The sequence below is a fragment of the Sorex araneus genome, chromosome 2, assembly GCF_027595985.1.
Source record: "Sorex araneus isolate mSorAra2 chromosome 2, mSorAra2.pri, whole genome shotgun sequence".
NCBI classification, from domain to species: domain Eukaryota; kingdom Metazoa; phylum Chordata; class Mammalia; order Eulipotyphla; family Soricidae; genus Sorex; species Sorex araneus.
Window position 1 is genome coordinate 126,333,944 of NC_073303.1, and position 25,303 is coordinate 126,359,246.

The 25,303-nt window shown below is 38.8% G+C and overlaps 1 protein-coding gene across 6 annotated transcripts in view; it reads right to left on the bottom strand.

Annotated features, from left to right (window-relative positions):
* The window catches only part of VPS13B (vacuolar protein sorting 13 homolog B), a 645,914-nt gene that overhangs the window by 574,712 nt on the left and 45,899 nt on the right, over positions 1 to 25,303 (bottom strand). For all 6 annotated transcript variants that reach the window (XR_008628450.1, XM_055125276.1, XM_055125277.1 and 3 more), the window contains exons 7-14: positions 22,617 to 22,885; positions 16,239 to 16,334; positions 15,653 to 15,775; positions 15,031 to 15,168; positions 12,080 to 12,167; positions 6,896 to 7,087; positions 2,540 to 2,709; positions 458 to 652 (exon numbers count right to left, since the gene is read on the bottom strand). Coding sequence is in view for 5 of the 6 variants with exons in the window: in XM_055125276.1 (XP_054981251.1) it covers positions 458 to 652; positions 2,540 to 2,709; positions 6,896 to 7,087; positions 12,080 to 12,167; positions 15,031 to 15,168; positions 15,653 to 15,775; positions 16,239 to 16,334; positions 22,617 to 22,885 (1,271 nt within the window). In the remaining variant the exon portion in view is untranslated. The remainder of the gene's footprint in view (positions 1 to 457; positions 653 to 2,539; positions 2,710 to 6,895; positions 7,088 to 12,079; positions 12,168 to 15,030; positions 15,169 to 15,652; positions 15,776 to 16,238; positions 16,335 to 22,616; positions 22,886 to 25,303) is intronic.

Here is a 25,303-nt window from a genome sequence, read left to right on the forward strand (position 1 = left end):
CATTTACAATAACTCACATTAATAAATTTAATCACATGAAATGGGAACAGCATATTATTCCATCATATAGTTAATACATAAAATTTATCTATACAAAATTAAAACTTGGGCATTTGAGTATAATTTAAAATTGCATAAGTGTCTATACGCCAAACATATATGAAATACAAACTTAAATCTTAGAACTTAAATATTTTAACATAATTGTAAAATTATGTTAAATTATGTTAAATTGTAAAATAATTGTAAAATACAAATCCGGAAACTTTCTCAAAGATAACTTTAATCACTCCAAGTAACATAAACTATTATAAACTTCATAACTAACTGGTTCATTTTGAGTCTGCTCCAAACAGTCATAAAAGTAATTTATTATGTGCAATCATAACGCCAAGAACTAAAAGAGCTGAGTCTCCCAAAGCCACGCATACTAAGAAGAAAAACTCATTTTACATACCTTAAGGTAGCAGTGTGCGTAGCAGTAATGAAGCAGATTATCAGAAGGCTGAGTGAGATTGCTGACCACGTGCACTAACTGTTCAGCATACATCGGTACAGAATGCTCCAGATTAATTTTATCCACTACTATCTGAATGGCTGGCAAAGGACGAAGAGATTGGAAGTTTGTAGTATTCATGAAATTACTTGAGCTCTGGAAAATAAAAGGGTGCATTTTGTATTTTAGGAGTAGAACAGTGACTGTTGTATAATGCCCTCTACACAAGCTTTAGATGGCACGTTTTAAGTTGATATCGTCATTTTAGAACATATCCCTTTATATGAAACTCTCTTTACCATAACCAATAAAAACACCTTCTACATATTTTTATGTCCCAGATCCAAATAATGAGTTCTTTATTGCAAAAATGATCACTGCCCTTATAGCTAATAGCTTTCATTTTTTCCATCAACTCAAATAGTGTCTCGGGGCCACAGAGATGAAACAGCAGGGACAGCGCTTTGGGTTCAATCCCCAGCACCACACATGATCCCCCAACACTGGCAGGAATGATCCCTCAGCTCAGACCAGGAGTGAGCCCTGAGCACAGCTGGGTGTGGCCCCAAAACAAAAACAAACAACATCAGTAAAAATTCAAAACAAAACTAGAACAGTGTCTCCATAACTCAGTTCGTTGAGGTTTTTGTATGTTTTTTGTTGCCAAGGCATCATATATGCAAAGTGAAAGTATTTTCTTCCCTTTGGGGACGGTGGCCACATCCAGTGGTGCTCAGGAGATACCTATGCCAGTGCTAACTAGGCCATACAGTACTGTGCAGGGGACCAGACCTAGCACTCACAAGTACAAAGCAAGCATTCTAGCCCTTTGAGTTATCTCCCAGTCCTTGAACTTATTTACTTGAGCTCAAACACCCCCCTAGAATTTCCTAGATAACTGAGATCTATTTACATTTTATCTCCTTTCCCCTTATTCACATTTAAATAACGAAAGAACTCAGTAAAAGAAGCTAATACTAACAACTAATAAAATACTCTAAAAAGGGTAAAAGAAGTTCCTGTCCTGTACAGTCTACAGAACAGGAAAAAAAATTATCCATATTTTTTATACCAAAAAGACACATACTGAAGACTCAAAAGTTCTAAGATTCTTAAGATAAGTTTGGTATTTTCAGAGTTATGGAACTTTTCTAAGCTTCTGGATAAATTCAGGTATATTTCAAGATGAGTACGACCCCTGGTTTGCAAAGAATTCTTTCCTGTTCCATAACTAACTCTCTATCTTAAAATACCATATCTGGGGGCCGGAGCGATAGCACAGTGGGTAGGGCATTTGCCTTGCATGTGGCCAACCCGGGTTCGATCCCCAACATACCATATGGTCCCCCAAAGTAATTCCTGAGTGCAAAGCCAGGAATAACTCCTGAGCATCACTGGGTATGACCCAAAAAGAAAAAAAAAAAACCCATATCTGTGGTTCTCTTCAGGAAAAGCATTACCTCACATTCAAAGCTATATGGAAATCTACGAGAGAAGCAGTTTTATGGTGTGATTTTTGTCTGCCTTTCACTGTCACAATAATTGAGGGAAGTACTGGCATTTAGCAGACATTATCTGTAGCACTGTATCACTGTCATCCTGTTGTTCATCGATTGGCTCGAGCAGGCACCAGTAACATCTCCATTGTGAGACTTGTTGTTACTGTTTTTGGCATATTGAATACGCCACGGGTAGCTTGCCAGGCTCTGAGACATCATCAGCTAAAAACAGTAATAATACTTCTGCAAAAACCAACAGTGGGCAAAGGGGGTGGGGGGGCCTAAATTCAATCCCTGGCACCATATAACGCTCCACCAAGCATGGCTGAGAATAATCTTGAACACCCCTGAGCTAATGTAGTCCTTTTAGCCCAGTACCACTGGGCCCCAAAGAGCATGGCAGCACTGGCAAAGATGTAGCTGCTTTAATAAAATCCATTGTTTTAACTTGATCGTGAGTTCTTTGTTTAATCACCTTTATTATACAATACTGTCACAATAACAAATACGTACATATGATAAATTAAGTAATCACAAAATATACCTTCTCTCCCATAATGACAGGAAGTAAATGATCCAGCAAGTTGAATTCAGCCATGAAAATAGTGCAGGTACTTTTGAGGAGGGTAACGCTTGTATGTCGAGTAGGAATATATTCTTCCAAAGATGCCACTTCTTCAGGATTCAGTATTGTTTCCTTTTCATTCTTAACATCTAAAATAAAAGTGATAAAATGGTAAAAAATTATTAACTTTCTTAAATCATTTTAAAATTGAGGTCAGAGAGACAGTACAGAAGGTAAGGTGCATTCTTGCATTCAGCTGGCCCATGTTTGATTCTAGCCCACATCTGGTATCCCACACTGTTTCAAAGTGACCCTTATGCATAGAAGCAGGAGTAGCCCATGAGCACTGCCCAAGTGTGGCCAAAAAACAAAACAAAAATCTTCTTAAATCAATTCCCCAAATTCTAAGGTCAAATTTTTAGTTTTTGGAAATCAGATAATAGTTTTACCTTTAACAAATAGAACTCTAGAACGCTAATGTGTATTCTCTGATATAATGAAATTTACGTTTTTAGGTATTTAAAATAAATTACTCATCTCTTTCATTGAAAAAATAATTACTCGGTTTATAACATTTCTGTTGAGATCATGAAAAACCAAAGCAGATCAGAAATACTGACCATAGATATATGAGACATAGATATTTCTACAAAGGACATATAATGACAAACATTTTTTAAATTATTAATTCCAAAAAATAATACTTAATGAAACAAGCACAATTACCTTGAAGCAGCAGAAGATTATATAACCAACTGGCCAAAAATCATTACCAAATACCAGTAAACAACATGAGAAAATCTACAAATAAGTTTATCTGTGATAATATTATACACCCATCAGAATGGCTAAATTTTGAAACTAGACTAAAAATACTAAGTTTTGGGGGAGTGGGGGGGGCAATAGCTCAAATGGGGGAAGTACAGGTCTTTCAAACTGGAGGCCCCAAGTTCAGTGCCCAACACTACGTGGTCCTCCTGAGCACCACTGCCTCCTCAGACCACTGTTTACCTGCTGCCTCCAGCACAAAAGGAATCTGACTCAGAATAATCCCTGAGCACTTTCAGGGTGGCCCTAGTGTTCCAAACACTGCCAGGCACAGGCAGCATTTTGCCAGTCTGGCACTGCACTGTACTGTCGTCCCATTGTTCATCGATTTGCTCGAGCGGGCACCAGTAACATCTCCATCGTGAGACTTGTTACTGTTTTTGGTATATCGAATACACCACGGGTAGTTTGCCAGGCTCTGTCATGCGGGCGGGATACTCTCAGTAGCTTGCCAGGCTCTAGAGAGGGATGGAGGAATCGAACCCGGGTCAGCTGCATGCAAGGCAAACGCCCTACCAACTTATTCAGACAGGACATCTGTGGGTCAAGTAGAACCAGGAGTAGCACCTGGGATCATTAACATGTCAGGGAGGCCCAAATATTAAAAAATAAAACACTGAGTGTTGGCAAGCTCAGAGTCCAAAACCAAAAAACTTTTTCTATGCAGAAACAAACCTAAAACTTTTTAGACACGGTGGGCTATATCTATCACAATTTCTCAACTCTACCACAGTTTTACAAAGGCAGCTAGAGAAATACATCACTAAATCAACACAACTATGCCACAATTAATCTTTACATATGAAAATATAACATTAAATTTCACATAATGTTCATGTTTAAAAAAATGTTTTCTAATCATTTTTAAAAAGTGAATTCTCAAATAACATTCAAAGAAAAATACCTATTCTTCTCAAAGCCTTCCACAAAATTGAGAACGACCTCTCTCCTAGGCAAGATATGGAGAAAGACAGGAGGGAAATAACAAATGGCCAAAGATAGCGGAGCCTGAGAACTGGCCTACAGGATTGGGCTGACCTGACTCCACTGTGGGTGAAACACCATAACTAACTGCCCCAAAGTAGTTACTCTTGTTCTTTTAGCAATAGAACCCTCTAAATTTGAGTTAGGTGTGGAAATGTTATCAAGTGTTGGTAAACAGAATGAGTTATATCATTAAATGAAATGATATAGCTACCATTTTCTCTTGTTCTCCTTCCTATTTATTAAACGTGGATATTTTAATCTATGAACTGGTAGTTTTACATTAAAAAAAGTATTTCTTTTGGGGGACTGGGAGAATATGAACATGAGTTTTAATTTCTCTAGGATAAATGACAGGAGTAAAGTTGCTGGGCTGTCTAGTAGCTACCATTGACAGCACTTATAACAGTACCTGGCATCCAGTGGGCTTTCAAGCCAGGTGCAGTGAATGAATGCATGAGCATGCCACTTACCATGCATGCAGTACTACCATGTGCTTTTACATGCACAAGTCTTGGGCACCAAGCCCTATTAGCACATCATTTTAAGTAACAGTATATTTGCTATGAGAAAAGTAAAATAATAGAGGCTAAAGGAAAAGCTTACTGCTCTCTCATGCAACAATCTGGGTCTAAAGTACAGCACTGGGCCCCTATACTAGCTCAAAGTCCTAAAGGCTCATGCTTTGCATGCTGAAGTCTAGGTTCTATCTTCCACAACACCTGAACCCAAAGCCCCATCTGGGGAAAGTCTGTGTGTGTGGCACTTGGAGTAGCCATTAGCAGCACAGGTATGGCCCCACACTGAAATAACTGAAAGCCAAAGGCTGACATAGTGCTAGCATACCATCCAAGACCTAGGCTCTCTGCTGCATTCATCTTGGGGATTAAATGGCAGTTGCAGCTCTATTATCACTATTTCCCAGACAGAAGAAATAGAGAAAGAAAAAGGCATGGTCTTGAGGTTTTGGTTTTCATTGAGGGAAGGGTGGGAGATTACCCTCAGCAATGCCCAGGGGCCCAATGGGTCCCAAGGATCCAATACCAGACTCCCACATGTAAAACGTGCACGGGGTCCCCTGAGTCATCACCTGCGTCCCAGAAGACATTTCCCTTCCTTTGAAGTCTTGGCCCAAAAATCCACATGAAATTCTCCTACCAACCAGACCAAGAGCCATACCCAGTCAGCTGACTGTACCAGGGAAGTTCTGAATTTGTTACTGCACAAAATATGTGTATTAGTATAAGACTAGGTAACAGGCCACAATTTAACCATCTCTGTCACGATAATTAAACCCATTAAAGAGATAGGGAAAAGGTCAAAACCCAAACCATAGTATGAGTCAACTGGATTCTTTATTCTTATGTTCCCTTATTTCCTACTACGTCCTACGCTAAGGTGCTCTGTTACATTTTTTTTTTTAGATTGTACTTTATAAAACTGAGATAATCAAATCTCTGAACCATGTAGGAAAAAAAGCAAAAATTCTATTAATAATACCTATTGTCTCATGTAGGTATTGGACTGAAGCAATAGCACAGTGGGTAGGGCATTTATTTGCCTTGCACACAGCCGACCCAGGTTCGATTCCTCTGTCCCTCTCGGAGAACCCAGTAAGCTACCGAGAGTATCCCGCCACATGGCAGAGCCTGGCAAGCTACCCGTGGTGTATTCAATATGCCAAAAACAATAACAAGTCTCACAATAGAGACGTTACTGGTGCCCGCTCGAGCAATGAATAATGGGACGACAGTGCTACACTTCTACAGTCTCCTGATATTAAGCTTGTATATTTAAAGTGTATTTTTGTGTCTGACCTTTGGGATTACCTAAGTGAAAATAAGAATCATATTTTACAAGTAATACTCATAAAAGTTATCAAAAAGCTATGTCCTGGGGTCAGAGACAAAGTACAGTGGGTAAGGCACTTGCCTTGCATGTGCCCAACCCTGGTTCAATTCCTGGCACGACACACAGACTTAGGAGTCCCCATGGAGTGGTCCCCAAGCACAGAACCAGGAGTAAGCCCTAGAGCACTGCCAAGTATAGTCCACAAACAAATTGGTATGTTGTGAATAGTATGAAACTCATGTGCCAAAAAACATCTAATAAGGACCAAGGAGCTAGCTCAGAGAGCTGGGATACCGGCCTTGTTGGATTTCCAGCACCACTCAGCTCCTCATGCACTGCCAAGTGTGGTCCAGGCAGCCCTCAGCACTGCTGGGCCCAACACTGAACTGTCCATACAAAATGACCCAGTGGCCCCAGGTCCCTAACAATTACTTGGCAAGTCCTCCCTTTCCCCTACAACTCTACTGCCTGCACCCCCCAAAAAAGGTACAATGGTAAAATACAGGCAAAGACTTAAGCATAATTCCTTCTAATTCCATAATTCCACACATGGTTTATTTTTTAACAACTGAATATATAAAAATTGGGCAAAAAACTAGCTAAGTTAGCAAAATAGAATAAGCTATCATTCACATCAATTGGCAAGAAAGTCCAAATTAAACCAAAACAAACCTGGTTTTAGTCTGCTGTATGGTTCATATTCATGTTCCAAGGCACAAACAATCATTTTCAAAATTCGATGAACTGCACTGCTATCCAAACGAAAATCAAGAGGACCAATAACAAGGCTTTTAGTTGACTTCTCATGAAATGTTCCCAAATCTTCACTTTTCCCTGAAGAAAAGTCCTGTAGATTTGCAGAACCTACAAAAGGTTATATTTTATCGTAAAGCATTAGTCACACCCCCTATTTTATTAATATTCCTCTCACTCTTTCAGAGCTTAGTGCTTTAAACCAGTTCTGTCACCTAAATGCACAGAAACTGGTACATCATTTTCTTTCCACATACAAGAAAATATTACCAACAAAAAAGGAACTGATACGCCAACAAGCACAGGGAGTAAAGCACACCGGGCCCTGCATACGGCTGGCCTTGTTTCAGCCCCCTGTACTGCATATGGGCCATGAGCATGACCAAATGCAGACCCTAGAAGCCCATGGTCCCCCACTGCAGGCACCGGGCAGCACTGCATCCTTGGCCCCAAGACTCACGGAGGAACCCCCATCTCACCTCAATCCCCACCGCAAAAAAGCTTGATTCAACAAGAACAATTATTACTACTCTCCATTCTTAATGTCATAAGAAGTTTCCCAGGGGCTGGAGGGATAGGATGCCCGGCTGTCATGCATGCTTTCCATGAAGGAGGTCCAAATTTAGTAAGCAGCACTGCATCGAGCTTGGCACACTGCACTCTGGCAGAAGCCTCCTCAAAGAACCTAGCCAGGAGGAGCCCTCTGAGAACCATGGGGGGGGGGGGGCCAGGGTGTGTGTGTGTGTGTGTGTGTGTGTGTGTGTGTGTGTGTGTGTGTGTGTGTGTGTGTGTGTGTGTGTGTGTGTGTGTGTGTGTGTGTAGGGGGGAGGGAGTTATTCACTTTTAAAAGTATTCTCTAAAATCTCATTGACTTATGATTCAATAATCCTACACAATGCAATTCTGTTGACTGTAGAAAAGTATGGATTCTTCTGTGGATTCTTTTAGCATTTTACTATTTATTTGCCTAATATATTCACTGAAAATTACATAGCTTAAGTAATTTGTCCACAGGGTATCTTGAAAGGCTCTAAAAGTACTAAGAAAGTGAACAATAAATATCACTTGCTTTTTCCAAAATAGAACTCTAAGGCCAGCAAAGGTCCTCCACAAGGGAGACTCTGGGTTTTTCAATACCATTTATTACCTTATAATAATGGTTTCATAAATATGTATTCTTCATTTCAAACAAAAAACACTGTCATCTATAGTTTCAATGTTACAAACAAAAAGATTTTTCACATAGTATAAATGAGATGATCACACAGATTTAAATGTAACATTCAAATAAATCAGTTAATATTATATAAATGCATACATAAATTAAGTCACAGTAGAAATTAGTTATCATACTTTTTCCTGTTTTGTTTGTTTTACTGAAGGGGGCAGGAACTTGGGGCCACACGCCAATGAGCTCACAGCTTATTCCTCTATAAATATTTCTGGGGGCCTAAAGGAATCATATGGGGTACAGGTCTGCCAAGTGCAAGGTAAGCGCCCTACCTACCATATAACGTCTCCAGTCCTCCATTCACATTTTTTAAGGAAACATTACTTATCCTAGATATTACCTGAACATCCAGACATTTGCAGAGCTACCTATTCGACAGAATGGGGTAACCTGAAGACAACCAGAACTTTAGCTGCAATTCACAAAATTCAAAAGCACAAGAAAATGTCCTGCTTTGAATCCACAAAGGTGTTGCTAAACAAATGTCACATTATAAACAAAACTTCATATGAACTTCAAAATGCCTTTAAAATGATAAAAATTCACATGCCACACATCCCGCAGCCCCCCTCCCCCAACCCGCTAACCCAATTCAATCAAAATGTAGTTTAAATTTCAAAATCAGTGGCCTTTCTAAAATGTACAAGTCTGATTAGCATTAGCTATATATCTTCAGCAAGGTATTTTTGGCCTTCCCTACAAATATTTGGTCATTCGGGTCTCCTGAATGAATGTTTGGCTCTTCTTCTAATTAATATATAGCCAGCCTGGTTAATGAGGGTTTCTCAGTGTCTGCAGGGCAGCTAGAGGCATCACCTGCTTTTTATATTGACTTGAAGAAAATGAATCTTCCCCATCTCTGAAGAGCGGATATAATAGCCATCAAAAGAACCCCCTTCTTGTGCTGTCCGTGGGCAAAGAATCTACCTTCACTTGGGAGAAAATCTACATTCTTAATTATGCTCTTTCACGAGTGATTCACCTGTTTTCTTTCCCCATGGTTCTCAGCATTAATCTTATAACTTTAAATTTTGGGTCTAAAACTCCTAACTTTAAAGGAGACAGACTGTTTCAGTGCTACCCAAGAAATTAGAAAATTAATTCTTTTTTTTTAATTTTTTATTAGTGAATAACCGTGAGGTACAGTTACAGACTTACAAACTTTCGTGCTTGCATTTCAGTCATGTAATGGGCAAGTTATATGACTGAAATGGTCATCCCTCCACCAGTGCCCATCCTCCACCACCAACATCCCTCCCACCACCCCCACCCTTTCCCCTCCACCCCATCCAGCCTCTGTGGCAGGGAATTCCCTTTTGCTCTCTCTCTTCTTTTGGGTGTTGTGGTTTGCAACAGTGATACTGAGTGTCCATCATGTTCGGTCTATAGTCTACTTTCAGCCCGCATCTCCCATCCCAAGCAGGCCCTTCTAGCACCCTTTACTTGGTGGTCCCTTCCCTATCTGAGCTGCCTTTTACCCCAGAATTCGAGGCTGGCTTCTAAGCTATGGAGTAATCCTCTTGGTACTTATCTCTACTATTCTTAGGTGTTAGTCTCCCATTCTGTTACTTTACATTCCACAAATAAGTGCAATCTTTCTATGTCTGTCCCTCTCTGACTCATTTCACGTTAAATGAAAGTGATACTTTCCATGTTGATCCACCTATATGCAAATTTCATGACTTCATTTTTTTTCTAATGGCTGCATAGTATTCCATTGTATAGATGTACCCAAGTTTCTTTAGCCAGTCATCTGTTCTCGGGCACGTGGGTTTTTTATAGATTCTGGCTAATTGTAAACAGTGCTGCAATGAACACATAAGTGAAGATGTCATTTCTACTGTGCTTTTTTGCATCTCCAGGGTATATTCCCAGAAGTGGTATTGGTGGGTCAAACGGGAGCTCAATTTCTGATTTTCTGAGAAACGACCATACTGTTTTCCAAAAGGGCTGCACCGGTCGGCATTCCCACCAGCAGTGAAGGAGAGTCCCTTTCTCCTCACATCCCCACCAACACCAGTTGTTTCTGTTCTTTTGGATGTGGGCCAGTCTCTGTGGTGTGAGGTGATATCTCATTGTTGTTTTGATCGGCATCTCCCTGATGATTAGTGATGAGGAACATTTTTTCATGTGTCTTCTAGCCATTCGGATTTCTTCTTTGAGAAAGTTTCTGTTCATTTCCTCCCCCCATTTTCTGATGGGATTGAATATTTTCTTCTTGTAGAGTTCAACCAAAATCCTTGATATCAAAATCCTTGATATCAACCCCTTATCATATGGGTATTGGGTGAATATCCTTTCCCATTCTGTAGACTGTCTTTGTATTCTGGTCACTGTGTCTTTTGAGGTGCAGAAGCTTCTCAGTTTAAGGTAGTCAGTCCCATTTGTTTATCTCTGTTTCCACTTGCTTGGCCAATGGTGTGTCACTTTAAAGATACCTTTAGCTTCTTTGTCATGGAGGGTTTTGCCAATCTTGTCTTCAATGTACCTGATGGATTTTGGTCTGATGTTGAAGTCTTTAATCCATTTTGATCTGACTCTTGTGCATGGTGTTAGGTACAGGCCTGAGCTATTTTTTTGCATGTAGCTGTCCAGTTTTGCCAGCACCATTTGTTAAAGAGGCTTGCCTTGCTCCATTTCACATTTCTTGCTCCCTTATCAAAGATTAGATGATCATATGTTTGAGGGTGTGTGTCAAGATATTCAACCCTGTTCCATTGGTCTGTGGCTCTGCTTTTGTTCCAGTACCATGCTGTTTTAATTGTTACCGCTTTGTAGTAGAGGTTGAGGTTAGGAAAGGTGATTCCTCCCATCTTCTTTTTCCCAAGAATTGCTTTAGCTATTCATTGGTGCTTATTGTTCCATATGAATTTCAGGAGTGTTTGCTCCATTTCTTTGAAGAATGTCATGGGTATCCTTATAGGGATCGCACTGAATCTGTATAATGCTTTGGGGAGTACTGCCATTTTGACAATGTTAATTCTCCAAATACACGAGCAGGGGATATGTTTCCATTTCCTTGTGTCCTCTTTTATTTCTTTAAGTAGTGTTTTGTAGTTAGGAAACTAATTCTTAAGTAGAATCATTAACAATCAAGTTATACCAACATGGTCCCAACATTCCAAATACAAAAAAAGCAATCAACTATGATATTTCTCTTTCATCCTTTCCTCAATCCAATAATGGAAGTGAACAAATTTTATCTTTAGGGGCAGAAGCAATAGCACACCATGAAGAGAATTTCCTTTGCACGCAGCCAAGCCAGGATCAATCCCCAATACCCTACATAGTCCCCAGGATCCACCAGGAAGAAATGATCACTGACTACAGCGCCTAGATTGCCCCTCCCAATCTTTTTAATATAAATCTCATCTTTATGTTTCTAAAAATCTTCTGCTGTAGATAACACTTTCAATCACTGACTTTAGGTTTAGAAAAGCATTTGCAATGATGTCTAATTATTATGAAGGGGGCAATGGGAGCAAATCAATGAACAATGGGATGACAGTGACAGTGACAGGGGTAATGGGCAAAGGGATCATTTTGATAGTGTGATGGTACTGCAATTTTGAAGGTGGATACATGAGTCTTACACACAAGTTGAGGTGTAAGACTATACTCCCAAAATTTTGGAGTACTGCAAACCAACAATAAATCTATAAAATTCAATGTTTGAAGAATTACATTAACCCTCCCGTGTGTGTGTGTGTGTGTGTATATATATATGTATACATATATACATATATGTATATACACACACACATATATATGAAAAGTAATATTAAGAGTGTAACCAGCCCAAGACCAACTTATTCAGAAGCAGGTTTTGTTTTTGCTAAGGAGAAGCAGACACCGGAGAAAGAAGTCAGTACCTTTGCTGCTGGTGCTCTCCACTGTGTACAGGTAATCCATATAAAAGGCACCAAACCTCTGCATCCCGGCTATCTCAGTGTATGCCTCCTGCAACAAAGCAAAGCAAACAAAACATCAGAAGGAACACTTCGTTTTCCACCACACCCAGCAGTTCTCAGGGATTACTCCTGGCAGGGCTCAGAGGACCAGATGGGGTGCCAGAGAATGCACAGAGGTCAGCCAGGTGAAAAGCAAATGCTCTACCTTCTGTACTACCACTCCAGTCCTAGAAAAATCTTTTGAATTTATAATTTAAAATCTGATAGGTAAAAAAATCAAATACACATCCTTACACAGAACATGTATGAACTCAAAAGATTTCCAAAACAGCACAGGTTGTCCAAAAAAATTCTATTCTAACAGTAACGATACCTGTATTACAAACCACACAAAAGGACGCTGGTAACTTTACAAGATGTTGTGATCACTTTATCAATAAAGTCTGGTTACTGAATATCTATAATGGTGGATGGTACAACCTGAACTTTCATCACCATCAGAAAACTGTCTAATAATGTACATTCTCAAATATCCTTAAGTATTTCATTATGTTTACATGAAGCAGTTCAAACACTAAAAACATTCCAAAACATTTTGAATGTATGCTAATTATGTAGTTCAATACTAATTTCCTTACCTTCAACTAAAAATGTAAATCTAAGGGCTAGAGCAATAGTACAGCAGGTAGAGCCCTTGCCTTAAACACGGTCAACCCATGAGACCTAGATTTGTCCCCAGTACCCCATATGATCCCCAGACCTCACCAGGAGTTATACTTGAGTGTAGAATCAGACATAAGCCCTGAGCACTGCAGGGTATGGCCCAAAAAACATTTTTTTAAAAAGTAAATCTACAGTGAAAGAGTTAATTAGTAAATTATTCTATTCTTCAGGCAACTTTTTGAATTTTTTAATTTCTTCCATTGAAAGTACATTAACACAATTTTTTTAAAAAACTCAAACACTAAGATGTAAACAGTAAAATGTATAATCCTGTATCACTTCCTATCAATCCCACATCCGAAAGCTAACTGGAATAAAAGATAACTCTACCATCTCTGTTAAACAGTATGGAATGGATAAGTTAACCGTAGATACAAAGGTAGAGATCTTTGTGTATTCTTCAACACTTCTAAATATAGAAACTGGCAGGGGCATGGTGCCGCCAGCAAATCAACCTGTACCTGTGGGGTGAGTACATCAGCAGCCTGAGGGTGCCTTCAGACTTCCAGATACCCCAAAATTGCTGCTGTGCCTTTGGCCAGACCCTAACAACTTGGGACCAAGTTTACTAAGAAATTAAACGACCAAAAGTTAGGTATGTGGGATCCACACCCACAAACCATCTCCAGCTCAGCTATATAAACTCATTTATTGGCCTTATTTCAGAGACCCATAAATCTCAAGAGGTCAAAAGACGCAATTAGGGCCTGTAGTGCAAAGGTAGGCAGGTACCTGTGACTGAGAGTTCCAGGCCTGCTTGAATCAGGACTGGGCCTCCTCCCCCCAGGTTCCCAGTTTTCCACTAGTTTGGCAGTCACACCTACAAACTATCCCCAGCACCATGTAATCTCATCAACGGCCAAGACCAAGGGACTAAACTAAAACTCCCCCGAAAGAGAGAGCTGCAGAATGTCCTGACCCTGAGCCAAGCTGTCTTTACCTAGGCGCTCCAGAAGGGGGTGGGTGAGAGCCCTCCCTGCCCCAGGTCCAATAGCCAAAAACCTCCACAACCCTACTGCTGCCACGCTTAAAGCCGCTCCCCAAGCACTTGGCTGAGCCTCACATATGAGTGAAGTCCTACAGAACCCAGGTAATGCAGAAATTTGTGACCTTGGACTCTGGCCTCAACAGGACCAGGAGCAGAGATCCTCTGCCTACTTCCCCCAGTCTCCAAGAGACCCAGAGGTCATGCCCATAAGCCACCTCCTGCCAGCACCAGATAATCTCGCCATCGGCCACCATCCAGATCATATGGCTTCTTCTCCCGAAAGAGAGCATAACATGAGGCCCCCATAACCATGCCAGAGGACTCTACTCCAGGCTGTTTCCCAGGGGGCGCTCCAGAGTAGGGCAGGTGAGAGCCCTCCCCACCCCAAAGGACCCAGCTCCAGCGGCCGAAAACCTCCACAACCCAACTGCTGCCACGCTCAAGGCCGCTCCCCACGCACTCGGGCCGAGCCTCACGTATGACATATTCCTGCACCACGACACATCATAAAACACTCCCTACCCCATAATTACCACACCACATTTTTATAAGTTTCAGATAGTAGGCAACAAATCAGAGGGAAATATATACATATAATATACACACATATACATACTTTCAGATATATATGCCAAAGCTCACATTACCCAAACTTTAACAACATGTTAGTGATATTCTATAGAATGTCTTAATGGCTCCTGCCCAGATAGAATGATCTTCACACTGTTTCCTAAATGAACACTTTTTTATAAGCATGTTCAGCAGTTCTTCATAACAGACAATATGAAATACATTATTTCAGTTGTGTTTTGGGACAGGGGTTTGGGTTTGGGATGGAAACATCCCGAATTTGGTGGTGGGAAGGTGTAATGGTGGTGGGATTGGTGTTTGAATATTGACTGTAATCAAACATTGTGAACTAACTTATAAGATCTAAAATATTTTTTTAAAAAAAGACTAATGTGGAGTTCAGGCCCAATTCAATCAGCTTAATCAATGGCTGAATAAATAGCAGTGTTCCTACATTCTAAAACAATTATATAGTAATAAATATAGAAGCTGGGCAAAAATATTCTAAATTTTTCAAAGAGCAATTAGTATTTAGAACATATTCAAAATGATAGCAATACAAGGATTCACAAAGCAGCCCCCAAAACAAAACATAGAATCTGACCCAAATATTTATTCTGTATTCTCTGACCTTATGATGGACTGCATCCAAGATAAATTCTGCACGAGTACCATTATTTTCTGGACTTCGGTAATCAAATAATGAGTTTGTAAGATATGTCAAACCTTTCATACTCAAATTTTCACCACAAATGAAAAAACAGGCTTCCTGAAAAAAAATGCAAAATATTTAATATGGGATGAGGGTAGGGAGATGAGTGATTCAACTTAAAAAAAAAAAAAAAAAAAAAAACCTTTGGTTTTACAACACTCATTCAATAGTTAACAGAAATCACTACAACTCCTAAGTCCTATAAAAAGAAAAGAAATGCTGTCTTCAGTTTCACCACCTGTTTTGGCAAAGAACATTTCTTAAACAAACCAAAGGAACTCCAAGTAGGTTTTACAAATGGAAAGAAGAAAGAAGAAACATTTATGAATAGGAAAGTATTTGAAAGTACTGTTCAGCTGTTACGTGCTACCAACTTTATAAATTCCCCTGACCTCTATAATTTCTTCTAGGGGGAAGAAGTCAAGTCCCTCTCTCAAGATGCACATAGTCTAAAAGATATTTTGGTACAGCTTAAATCCTTCAATAAGCACTTCATTATCTCTGTATTCTGTAGTGAAATAGGGAGAAAAAATTGACTTACAGTTTCATTTCTATTCATGTTCTCCTCAAAATCTTTAACACCCATAATTCCTTTAAGGCACATGGCTCTACAACCCACAAAACCAATCTGGCAATCAAAGAATGGCTCTCCCATCATAAGGGCCTAGAAAAGGAAAAAATAAACGTGAAAGAATTTGAACTCATTTTAAATGTTTCAGAGTTTCCTCCTACACCGTCTAAATCAGTTGTTACACCTTTAGGATTATGACCTTTCCAATATATCCCTCCTCAGACCATATGTTCTATTAAAGTAAGAAATACCTTACTTATCAGTATACCCTCAACCTTTATATCTCAGTGAAAGGGACTCATGCACCCTAATATATTCAAGCACATGAACATAAGTTAAAGTTTTTTAAAAAATGAAATAATTTGCCGATTAGAGTAAAATGCTAAAAGAATACTTATTTTAACCAATATTGATCCCTGAAATAAAAACATTAAACTCAAAAATCCTTTAAACACATTAAAATTACACTTTAGACATACAGCAAAACCTATTAAAAATCAACTTTAAGTGTCACTCAAAAGATTAAAAGTATGTATTTTCAATGCTGAAAGATTACCTCAATGGTAGTTCCTTCTTGTTCCCAACACAGCACTTCTTTAGATTTTACTTTCTGAGGGCTATAATAACTACTTTCAGCTTGCATTTCAGTAAGCTAAGAAAGAATATGAAAAGATTAAATTAGTAAACAACAATATATCACTATTGCAATAAATTGATGGAAACAAGGTCAATTTTTTAAGTTTTGGGGAGATTTTTATTATTAAGCAGGAAAGCAAGAACCACAAAAGAGCTGTAATAGACTGTGTATCAACGGTACAAAGGTTAAATATGCACATCTAAAAAATTTAAACATCAACCTTTTAACTTTTGGGGTGTGAGAAGGACAGTGTCAGGGATTAATAACTGGGCCTCACACATGCAAGGCAAAGTGCTCTACATCCCCAGTCCTCCTAACATTTTTTCTTAATATTACTGCTTAAGTAGGTTCCTAGGCATTATGTGCAAAGTATTTATCTCATGGTATGCCATGTAGACTCAGTCATTTGATAAATAGTGAGTGTCTGCTGGACAAGTGCTAATCTAGAGAACTCAAAAAGGGGGGGGGGGGGCACCAAGAGTGATAGTGCAGTGGGTAGGGCGTTTGCCTTGCAAGCGGCCAACCTGGGTTGGCCCAAAAGCCAAAAAATAAAATAATAAGCAAAATGATCTTTTCTAAACGTACTGTGGCATCCTGTTTTGAATCTTGTTTAAGAAAAAGGTATACTATGAAATTAAACTTTGTGATCTACTAGTAATGTACCAATGCTGGCTTCCAAGTTTGGATAAGTGTACTGTCATAGCAAAAACATGAACAATACAGAAAACTGGATGAAGATTAACTGTGAACTCTGTACCATCTTTGACTCTTTCAATAGATCTAAACCATTCCAAAACAGATACTTTTTCAAGTATTTTACCCATATTTGCTAATGATTCTGGACTTACTCTTGTAAGTGGATTTATTCTTTAAACAATGCAAAGTAGAAAGAAAAAAATCCTTAAAAGCAAAGTCAAAGATAACTCTTTTCATGCAATACTTAATATAATCCAGCAGAACTAATTAAAACAAAAAAGTTAGAATTCTAAGTATAAGACATCTTTATATTAAGATTCAACTAATTTTTTCTCATTTTTTTTCTTAACAGTGATCCATTTAAGTCTTTATACACTCAATCTTTATAGAACTGTTTTTCATAATGTGGCAGTTTTAAAATACAATTATGTAATCTAGAATGCTTAATACTGAATATTTTAAACTTCATTAACCTTCAGCTGTCTACAATTATTGTAGAGGAAAAGTAATTAATTGATTAAAAGGACTCAAACATTACAAGAACAATTTTCAACATTATTTTTTAAATGCTACATTTAATTTGGCATGATTTTTGCTGGATTGATATCAACTGCTCTGAATGCTAATGCAGAAATATGACCTTATTTTCTGACCAAAATATGAACCACAAATTAATTCCATACATTCTTAAAATCCAAACTGAATAATGAATTCTAATGTTTCCTCCCACATTACCAACATATTTCCCTTAAAGATATAAATGTTTCAACCTTTTAACAAATGACAATACATTCAGACAATGTAGTCAGACAATGCATCTAATATAAGCACTTGTTACTTTTACTCCAAACTCTACCATGAAAAAAATGTAAACCAAGTTATTGTTTAGCTTTAGTTGAAAAATTCTATTTTAAAATTTTGTGATATTAAGATACAAATGTATTAGCTAGTGAAGTGATCAACAGTGCCCCAGAAGTCTATGAAAGTTTTATATACATAAAAGCCTATTCTATCAATGAAGGCATCTGAAATGTAAGAGAATAATTTTATGTAATCAAATTTAATGTCGGAAAAAATGAAAAGAAAAGGTAGCTTTACTACCAAATCCTTGACTTCACTCAGAAATGCCAATTAAAACCATCTTTTTTGGGGTGGATCACCTAAAACTGACAAAATATCTAATAATAGCTGACATTTAGCTTTTCATTGTATTTTCAAAGGTTTTATTGCCTAATCATCATAATTTTACATACTGAGCCATATTCTTTAATCTAAATTAAGTCAGTGAAGTTCAATTTTGAGTCCAGATATAACAAGTATTCAGACAATGCATCTGTTATAAGCACTTTTGTAACTTTTACTCCAAACTCTACCCATGGAAAAAAAATTTAAACAAGTTGTGACTTAGCTTTAGTTGAAAAATTCTATTTTAAATTTCTATCATACTAAAATACAAAAATTATTTTAAGTCTTAAGACTATTCAAAATTATCTTTACCTTCTGCAAGAATTATAGACAACTTATTACTGACTGGAAAAAAATTTTATTAACAGCTAAACAATAAAGCTAAATTAAAAACACCATAAGAGCAGAAATTTCCAGAAAAATGCCTCTAAGTATAAACTCACAAAGACATAAAATTGGAGAAGAAAAAGAAAAATGTAAGAGTCCAAACAAGATTGAGTGTTGAAAATAAAGGAATATACATGATAAGCTTTTTATCATGTATATTACAAAGCCATAATGTCCAAAAGAAGAGAGAGACAGAGAGAGAGACAGAGAGCGCAAGGGAGAGAAAAAAGAAAAGTGCCTGCTGTAGAGGCAGCCTAGGGTGGGATGAGGGGTGAAAGGAGGGAAATTGGGGACATTGATGGTGAATAATGTACACTGGTAAAGAGACGGGTGTTGGAACATTGTAAGACTGAAACCCAATCATGACCAACTTTGTAACTATGTATCGCATGGTAATTTAATAAAATAAATTTAGAAAATTAAATTAAAATAAAAGATACTTTGTGGATTAACATATATATATAAACTACAAAATGAAAATTAACAGAATCTAAACATTTTGTAAGACAGGAAGCAGAGAAGAACATAGGCAATGTGGCAGATAATGAATGGATGGGAAGCCAGATAAATGCATGTATTTATTCAACAAGTATTTGTCCCAGGCAATACCTAAGAGCTGGAGATTCAATGACATGGCAGGCTGGGGAGGGGGTAAGACGGAGAACCTGGGAACACTGGTGGAAGGAAGTTGATACTGGTGGCAGGAGTAGTGATGGAATATTGTAGGTCTAAAGCCCAAAGATGAACAACTTTGTAAATCACAGTGCTTTAATAAATTAGTCTGGTGGGGTAATCCTTGTCCAGGACATATACCTCAAAGGGCTAACGTGCAAGTTTTAGTCTCAGCACCTCCAGGAGTGACCTCACCAAGCAATAACCACCCAGTGTGGTCAAAATTAGAAACAAATATAAAAGAAAATAGCAATCCTTGTCTGGTCTCCTCTCTGTGCCCCTTTATAATATATTCTCAAGAGAGCGGTCAGTGATACAGTTTGTAACTCAGATCATCCTGTAGCTATTGCGCTAAACACGGTCCCAATCTTCCTCTCTCTCTGAGGATTCATGACAAAGTCCCTGAGATGACCCACAGACAGTATATGGCTCTTTCCCAACCTCAGTATCTCTATGGCCTCATTTGGTATTATTACTTGGTATTATTACTTTCACACTGGCTTTCTGTGACCAATCTCACTGGTCCCCTTGGTCTCCTCACCCTTATACTTTTCGGGCCTTAACTTTTCATTTTTGGAGGGGAGGGGTGAGAAATATATATTTTAAGAGTTTCTATTTATTTGGGAGTAAGATTGAGGGCCACACCTGACAGTGCTCAGAGATTATGGCTGACAGTGCTCAGGGGACCACGTGGTGCCAGAAATTGAAAGAACCATTGTCATTTGAATCTCTGGCCCTCCTATAATATTTATTCCCATTTATCTACAAAGCCTCAGAGAGTCTCTTGCCCCACGCCTGGCTGTCTTCCCCGGGGCCCCTCAGAGGGGATGGGCTCCAGCTTCCCTCGCCACCCCGAGCAGAGCTCCTGGCAGCCGAAGACCACCGGAACCTAGCTACAGCCATGCTCAAGGCCCCTCTCCACACGTTTGGACGGGCCTCACACATGAAGGTACCAGCAGAGGAACCCAGGTGTGTGTAATCCCATCAACGGCCAACATCCAGAGACTTAAAAGTGAACTCCCAGAAGAGAGTGATGCAGAGTCTCTTGCCCGCACGCCTGGCTGTCTTCCCCAGGACCCCTCGGAGGGGATGGGCTCCCGCTTCCCTCGCCACCCCGAGCAGAGCTCCTGGCAGCCGAAGACCACCAGAACCTAGCTACAGCCATGCTTGAGGCCCTTCTCTACACATTCATACAGGCCTCACGCATGAAGGTACCAGCAGGGCAGAGGAACCCAGGTGCGTGTAATCCCATCAATGGCCAACATCCAGAGACTTAAAAGCGAGCTCCCAGAAGCGATATCTTGTAGCCTACTTCTCCCTCTGGGAGAAACTGGCAAGCTTCTGAGAGTTTCCTGCCCACATGGGACAGCCTTGCAAGCTTCCCAAGGTGTATTCATATGCTAAATCCAGTAACAAGCTGAATCCAATTCCCCTGACCCTGAAAGAGCCTCCAGTGCAACATCATTGGGAGGGCCGAGTCGAGTCCAGAGAGACTTCTAAGATCTCAGGGAAAGGATAAATAAAGAGGTTACTGAGCCCGCTCGAGAAATCGATGATTAACAGGATTTTGTGATCTACAAAGCTCTCAAAAGTCTTTGCTTAAATGTACTCTTCTTATTATGGTCATCCATAATCACCTATTACCTATTTTAACTGAGTAATTCTCTTCCGTTCTAGTGTAAGTAATGTAAAATAACTTCTTCCGATTTTTCTATAATACCCTTAAAATTAGTGGTATATTATGTGTCCTTCATTTATAGTAACTTGTTTTTCTAGAAGGCAATGATTTGTATCTCAACTGGTAAGTGCAGTTTCTATACAGAACTAACAGTTGGCACATAGGTGAGTATTAATATACTTCTGTTGGATAAATTAGTTGGTTTTTTTTTCCAGGAGTATTACATATGTCGTAGCTCTTATAAAAAGCCAAAGAATGGGATATAAAGGGGAAAAGCAAAGTATAACAAATGCCCAAAGACAAAAGAAACAGAACTGGACTTCCAGGGAGGGAAGTGGGGAGGTGGAGGGGGTTAGGATGTAGGGACCCTGGACAATGTTCAGGTAAGCAGACGCTCTGGGAAAGAGAGTGGTACTGGACTGTATAAGCATGAAGCCCTATTATTAGCAGTAATGGAAACCACGGTGCCAAAAAATTTTAATTAGCTTTTTGAAATGTCAACAAAGAGTGCTAGAGAGCTATTTTCCAGTACTATTCATTGCCCTTTGGGGGTGGGGGGGAGGCAGGTGGCACACCCAGCAGTGCTCAGGGACCAATTTTGCTCTGTGTACCTGGCAGTGCTTAGAGGACCATATATGGTGCCAGGGATTCAGATCAGAGCCAGAGAATGCAAGGCAAGTACCATACTCCCTGTACTATCTCTCTGATTCCTAGTTCTTGGCTTTTTTTAAGAGTTGCTGGAAGCACAGATTCTAGCTATAGCACCACACGGTTCCCTGAGCACCACTATTAGTGACCCCCAGGCAACAAACCAGGAATAGCCCCAAAGTACCTGTGTGGGTGGTACAAAAATTTTTAAAAATTAAAGCCAAAGAAAAGCCAAGTCCAAATTAAGGTTGCACTGTCTTGAAAGGCAGAAAAAAAGTGTATAAAATACTTACATAAAGGGTGCCAAAAAACTAATAATTTTTATTGAAAATATTATTTCTTGGGTTAGAGAGATAGTACAGCAGGCAGGGCACTTGCCTTGCATACAGTCTGGATTAAGACCCCAGCACCATGTATGATCCCCTGAGCCTTGCCAGGTGTGAGCCCTAAGTACAGAGCCAGGAATAAGCTTTGAGCACTGCTGGGGGTGGCCAAAAAAAACCCAAAAGAGCACTTTATTTTAAAACTGTATCTAAAAGAATATTTTCATCTGTTCTGAATATGTTTTTCATACACATTTGTAAGTTCAGGAGGTGATCAAAGTATATTCGCGTTGCTAAAATACTATTAGATGAAAACCTACACTGGAAATGAGAGTCTGAAAAGTGGAAAAGTAATACAAGCCTTTAAGTATATTTTATAATAAAAGGACACAGATGAAAAACAATCCAAAAAGATCAAGGTAAAGTTTTTAAGTGCAATTCATTTTTCATGGCGTTAATAAGGTACCTTTGTATGCCAACTGAAAGACTAAATCAGGAGAGAAACCGTTTCCAAAAGTTAATTAAAAAGAGGTGTGCAGAAAACTGCATTAAAAAGATAGAGATCAAATCCAGAGTTCAAGAGAGAATATACAGAATTTTAGAGTGGACAGTCAGAATATCTTCTATAAAGTGCCAACCTTAAAGCTGGATTCTTAATACAAAGTAAAGTACTGAAGATGACAGATGCACAGTGGAAAGGAAACCTACTTTGAAAGTCACAGTCGCCTTTGTACAGTAAAACCCTATAGAAACAATAGGGTCCTTCAAGGTCTGAGCTTTCTGCTGATGCGTAGCTGATGCAGGATCGTTCCCAAGGTAGTCTTCCTCGCCATCATCATAACTGACTATCGCAGGCACAAATGACCACGCCCACGAGACCCATCCCTGTGGCTGCTCATCCTCTGGATGCGAATACATCTCTTGGCCTTTGTACGGAGCAGGATACTGCACGTCTATTCTTGTTTCATCTTCAGCACCTTTAAATCAAGTTACAGACATTTTAAAGAAACTCAAAACTCAAAGGAAAACTACGAATGTAAATTCTATGGAAGTGTTTTACCCACATCTTTCCTTCTACATGTAAAGTATTAAATCATACACTGATTATTCTTTTAACCAATAAATTAGCAATTCAAATGTCTTTATGTTCAAGTTTCTATATGTAGCATCCTCCTCCTTTTATAGGCTACAATTAATGCTATTTGGGTGGCAGTTCAGCTCCAAATATTTCATGTATTTGATAGATACAAATTTTTTTTATTTTGCAATTGAAAGTAAGACATCTACTTCTGAAAAATAAAGCTGATATTTTTTATTAACTAGCTTTTCTTAGAAACACAGTATCTTTCAAAATTGTCCTAGGCAAGCATTTGTTTTCTGATTAAAAACCCAGTGATAAAGATAATGGCAGGTGCTCCTACACAAAATGCATAAGCCATAAAAAAATTATAACGCATGATGAAAGAATTATAATAAAACTAGTTTCACACATAGGTTAAGAAAAATAATAATGTTAGTGACTTTATTAGAGGATTATATAAATTAATATCTTCCCCTTTCTGCAGATAAAAAAAATAAACAAAAAAATTTTATTTGGTTACATGAGTTGGCAGGCTAAAGATTTAAATTTCCATCTCTCCTTAAATACAAACTCCCTCAAAATCCTCAACATCATTTTAACCAAAAAAAAAAATTTTTTTTTAAATATATCAATACAAAATTCAGAAAAAATACTTTAAAAATTCAAGAAAAAAGCAGCTTCCAACAGATTCATACATAACTATTCTTCAGTGGTTAAATCTATAAATACACATACTACTTTAAAATATCCTCAATTTTCTATTTAATATTTATTGCACTTAATGCAAAACCTTTGAAGCAAAGAGCAGGGATGTGGCTCACCAGGAGAGCATTTGTTGCATGTATGAGATCCTTTGCTTGGGGGCCAGAGCGATAGCACAGAGGGTAGGGCATTTGCCTTGCATGCGGCCGACCCAGGTTGGATCCCCGACATCCCATATGGTCCCCCAAGCACCGCCAGGAGTAATTCCTGAGTGCAAAGCCAGGAGTAACCCCTGAGCATCGCTTGGTGTGACCCAAAAAGCAAAAAAAAAAGAGATCCTTTGCTTGATGCCCAGTACTGCCAAAACAAATTAATAATTCATCTCTCCCAAGTAACAACTGTTTGCAGAATACAAATCTAGCACCCACAAGGTCAAATTCATAATGTATGGATGGCACTGGATTAAAAATTATGCAGCGTGCAAAGAATGAAGGACAAAGTCAGTCAAAATTTAAAAAAACGCTAAAACAGCTATGTAAATAAAATGTAATAATCATGAAAACACACATGAATTGATAAGGATGACACATTTGTTTTGGGTTTTTTATTATGTGGTTATTTTTTTGTTTGGGGGCCATGGCTGACAGTGCTCTGGGTTTACTCCTGTGTCTGTGATCAGGGATCATTCCCAGTGAGGCTCAGGGAATCCTATGGGGTGCTAGAGATCCAACTTGGGCTGACTATATGCAAAGCTTCTCCTGTTTTATATCTCTAGTCTCAAGATATATGGTTTTTAATTCAAACTGAACTTCTGGATACCAAAATAATGGATTCTACAATGAAAAAATAAATTATATAAGATTAAAAAAAAATTTAATACAAAATATTAGGAAGTTTATCTTTTTGAAAAAAAATTATTAAAGCGTTATAATTTACAAATTTATTCATAACTGAGTTTCAGACATACAATACTGCAGCACCAGTCTGAGTTTTTTTAAAAATTGAAAGGGGAAGAAAGAGAAAAACCCATAAACAAAGCACCGGAAAGATCTGTCAAATTTCAAGCCAACCAAATACAAGTAACTAGAATTACTAACGGAGAAAGGAGACTTACAGCAATAATTGAGAAAAGTTATGCAACTACTGTTTCTAATTATGGCATTAAAATTATTAACTCACAGCCCTAAACCCATAGATTTGATCATAGCCCTGCATGCGGTCAACCCCCGCTGGATGCCAAGCGCCATAAGGGCCCCAAAACAGACCCAGGTGGAGCCCTGGAGGCCCTTGAGCACCGCCAGGACTGCCCAGGGGATCCTGGCGCCATGGCACAGTGCCCAGGAAACACCATCTCCTGCGACTCGGCACTGAACCACTGACCACCCAAAATTAAAAGGAAGAAGAATAATAAAGTATCCAAATCCAAGTAAACATGAAAAAAATGACACTACAGCACAACAAAATCAAAATACATAATCCCACCTGAGCACTGAACCAAAAGTAAGCCCTAAGCATCAATGGGCATAGGCCAAAAACAATAAAACCAGAAAATGGAATACAGCATAATGAAGAAAATTAGAAAACTAAGGGTATCAAACAACTAAAAACATTT